The 1,927-nt window shown below is 39.8% G+C and overlaps 1 protein-coding gene across 1 annotated transcript in view; it reads left to right on the top strand.

Moving 5' to 3' along the window:
- The first annotated feature begins 64 nt into the window (after nt 1–64).
- Nucleotides 65–1,927, top strand: part of LOC108626534 (uncharacterized) — a 4,004-nt gene continuing 2,141 nt past the window's right edge. The window contains exons 1-3 of the mRNA XM_018027258.2: nt 65–796; nt 849–1,145; nt 1,565–1,834. Of these exons, the coding sequence (XP_017882747.1) occupies nt 1,637–1,834 (198 nt within the window). The 5' untranslated portion in view covers nt 65–796; nt 849–1,145; nt 1,565–1,636. The remainder of the gene's footprint in view (nt 797–848; nt 1,146–1,564; nt 1,835–1,927) is intronic.

The raw sequence follows: 1,927 nt of genomic DNA, 5'->3' as shown, positions 1-1,927 counted from the left end.
ATTAGAAGGTTGCCACTTGAAAACTAGTTGAGATCCGACCTTGAAATTCTAATACAATATTTTTGAAGGTATAAACTTTCGAAAAACGCAAAAACAATTCGATTTTTTTAAAGTTTCGCCCTTAATTCTCTGTGAAGTACGTAAAATCGAAGAGTCAAGTTGGACGAAAGATGGCGAAAGAACTTGGAACAAAATATCCAATAACACATATATAATTCATTAAATCAATAAATGTGTATTAAAATTTAAATACAGTGGCATCGTATAAAAATCGACACGAACTTTCCTTACGACCCAGTTACGATTTAAATAATTTAACATGATTATAATACAACTGGAGTACATCAAAAAATTGAATAAATCCATCTGTAACAGCGACCAGATTGTAACATAAAGAGCGAAGGGGCGAAATGGTAAGAAGGTCGAGACAGGGTGGCCTTCTTCGGGGGTAGTTAGGGAAGCAGGGTGGTCGAGCACATGACTGGGAAGCAGATAGTTGATAGTCGCGCGGAGGTCGACGCATGCTCCGAAACGTTTTTCCCCGGGGTGATACTCAGTCAGGCAAACGAACCGAGCCTGCAGCCGAGGCTGGCAGACGTTCGATCGTTACGGGGTGAATCAGTGGTGTACCGCGAGAGCACGACTCGGACATGCGTATCGATCGTTATCGTTCTCATTTGCGTATGCCAACTTTTTTCCGAAATAAGCTCGTTATCGTCGGCGACGACGTTGCAGCGTTTCGTCCGCGGGAGGACATCAAACATTGATCGTTGGCAGAAATTGGAAAGGGGTGACAGTGCGTAGGGGAAACGTCGACGAGGGAGAATTTTTTTTTTGAACCAAAATAGTATCTTTTTATTGAGAGGATAAAAGGAAAAGCGTGATATTAAGCGAACGATGGTGTAATGAAGATGAATTGAAGGAACTAATTGATTAATTGAAAACAGGTTTCAATTGTATAGACTAAACGGTGATTAATTAGAGATAGGAGTTAACACGTTACGACGATGATAGCTGACGGGCGTTTAGATGCATGCCGACGTTAGATAGTCTGGCCATCCTTTATAAAACGAATGCGCACCACCTGTAGCTCGATATCTATGCTCGAAAGGTCAATCCCCTTTTTACCGAGTTCATTTACGAATGTAAGTATCGCGACCATATTCTTCGTCATTGTCTCATTTCGTTTGAATTAGTTTTTTACATTGTACATTTATATTCCTTATTTATAAGAATTCACTCATTGTGTGCATATGCGAATCAACAGATGTTCGTATTTTAATAAATAATTAATTATAATAAATAATAAATATTGTAAAATATTGTGGATATTGTTGTCCTGTAGGAAGGAACCAAATCCTGGGAGCAAAAAACAAACAACTGTCGATTTTTCGTTCCATTGTCGAGTAAAACACGTTCCTGTTCGCACCTTATCTACTCGTGACTCGCATATGCAAACACTGTACAGATTTCACTTTCAAACACTAGTCAGACGAACCCGGCGGACCCTCGTGACCTTCGTTGTATGTCATTTAAAACAGTCGTCGCCTGTGCTTGGTTGCAGTAATTAAAATGGGAATGTTACTGAATTGGTTCGAAGTTGCTAATTAGTTCGGTCTGAGGAATCGGTCCAATTATGACGGATAAGGAGAATAACAGCTCGTGCAAATGGAGCATGGAGGAGCGGGAAAAAATGCTGACTACTGGCACTCTCGAGCAGAAGAAGGCGGCGTTCAAAGATGACGAAGAGCTGATGAGGGAGACGACCAAGTTCGTGGCTGAAGTTATAGAAACGGCTTCTACGGAGGCTTCCAAGAGGAAAGAATGTTCTGAGGTGATTAGTCTAAATTCATTTTTGTTTATCATATTGCACGTTGTATGCGGAAAGAATATAATAATAATAATAATAATAATAATAATAATAATA

Source organism: Ceratina calcarata, unplaced genomic scaffold (genome assembly GCF_001652005.2).
Source record: "Ceratina calcarata isolate Rehan_Ccalc_2016 unplaced genomic scaffold, ASM165200v1 scaffold413.2, whole genome shotgun sequence".
NCBI lineage: Eukaryota > Metazoa > Arthropoda > Insecta > Hymenoptera > Apidae > Ceratina > Ceratina calcarata.
This window is presented reverse-complemented; position numbering and strand designations above follow the sequence as displayed.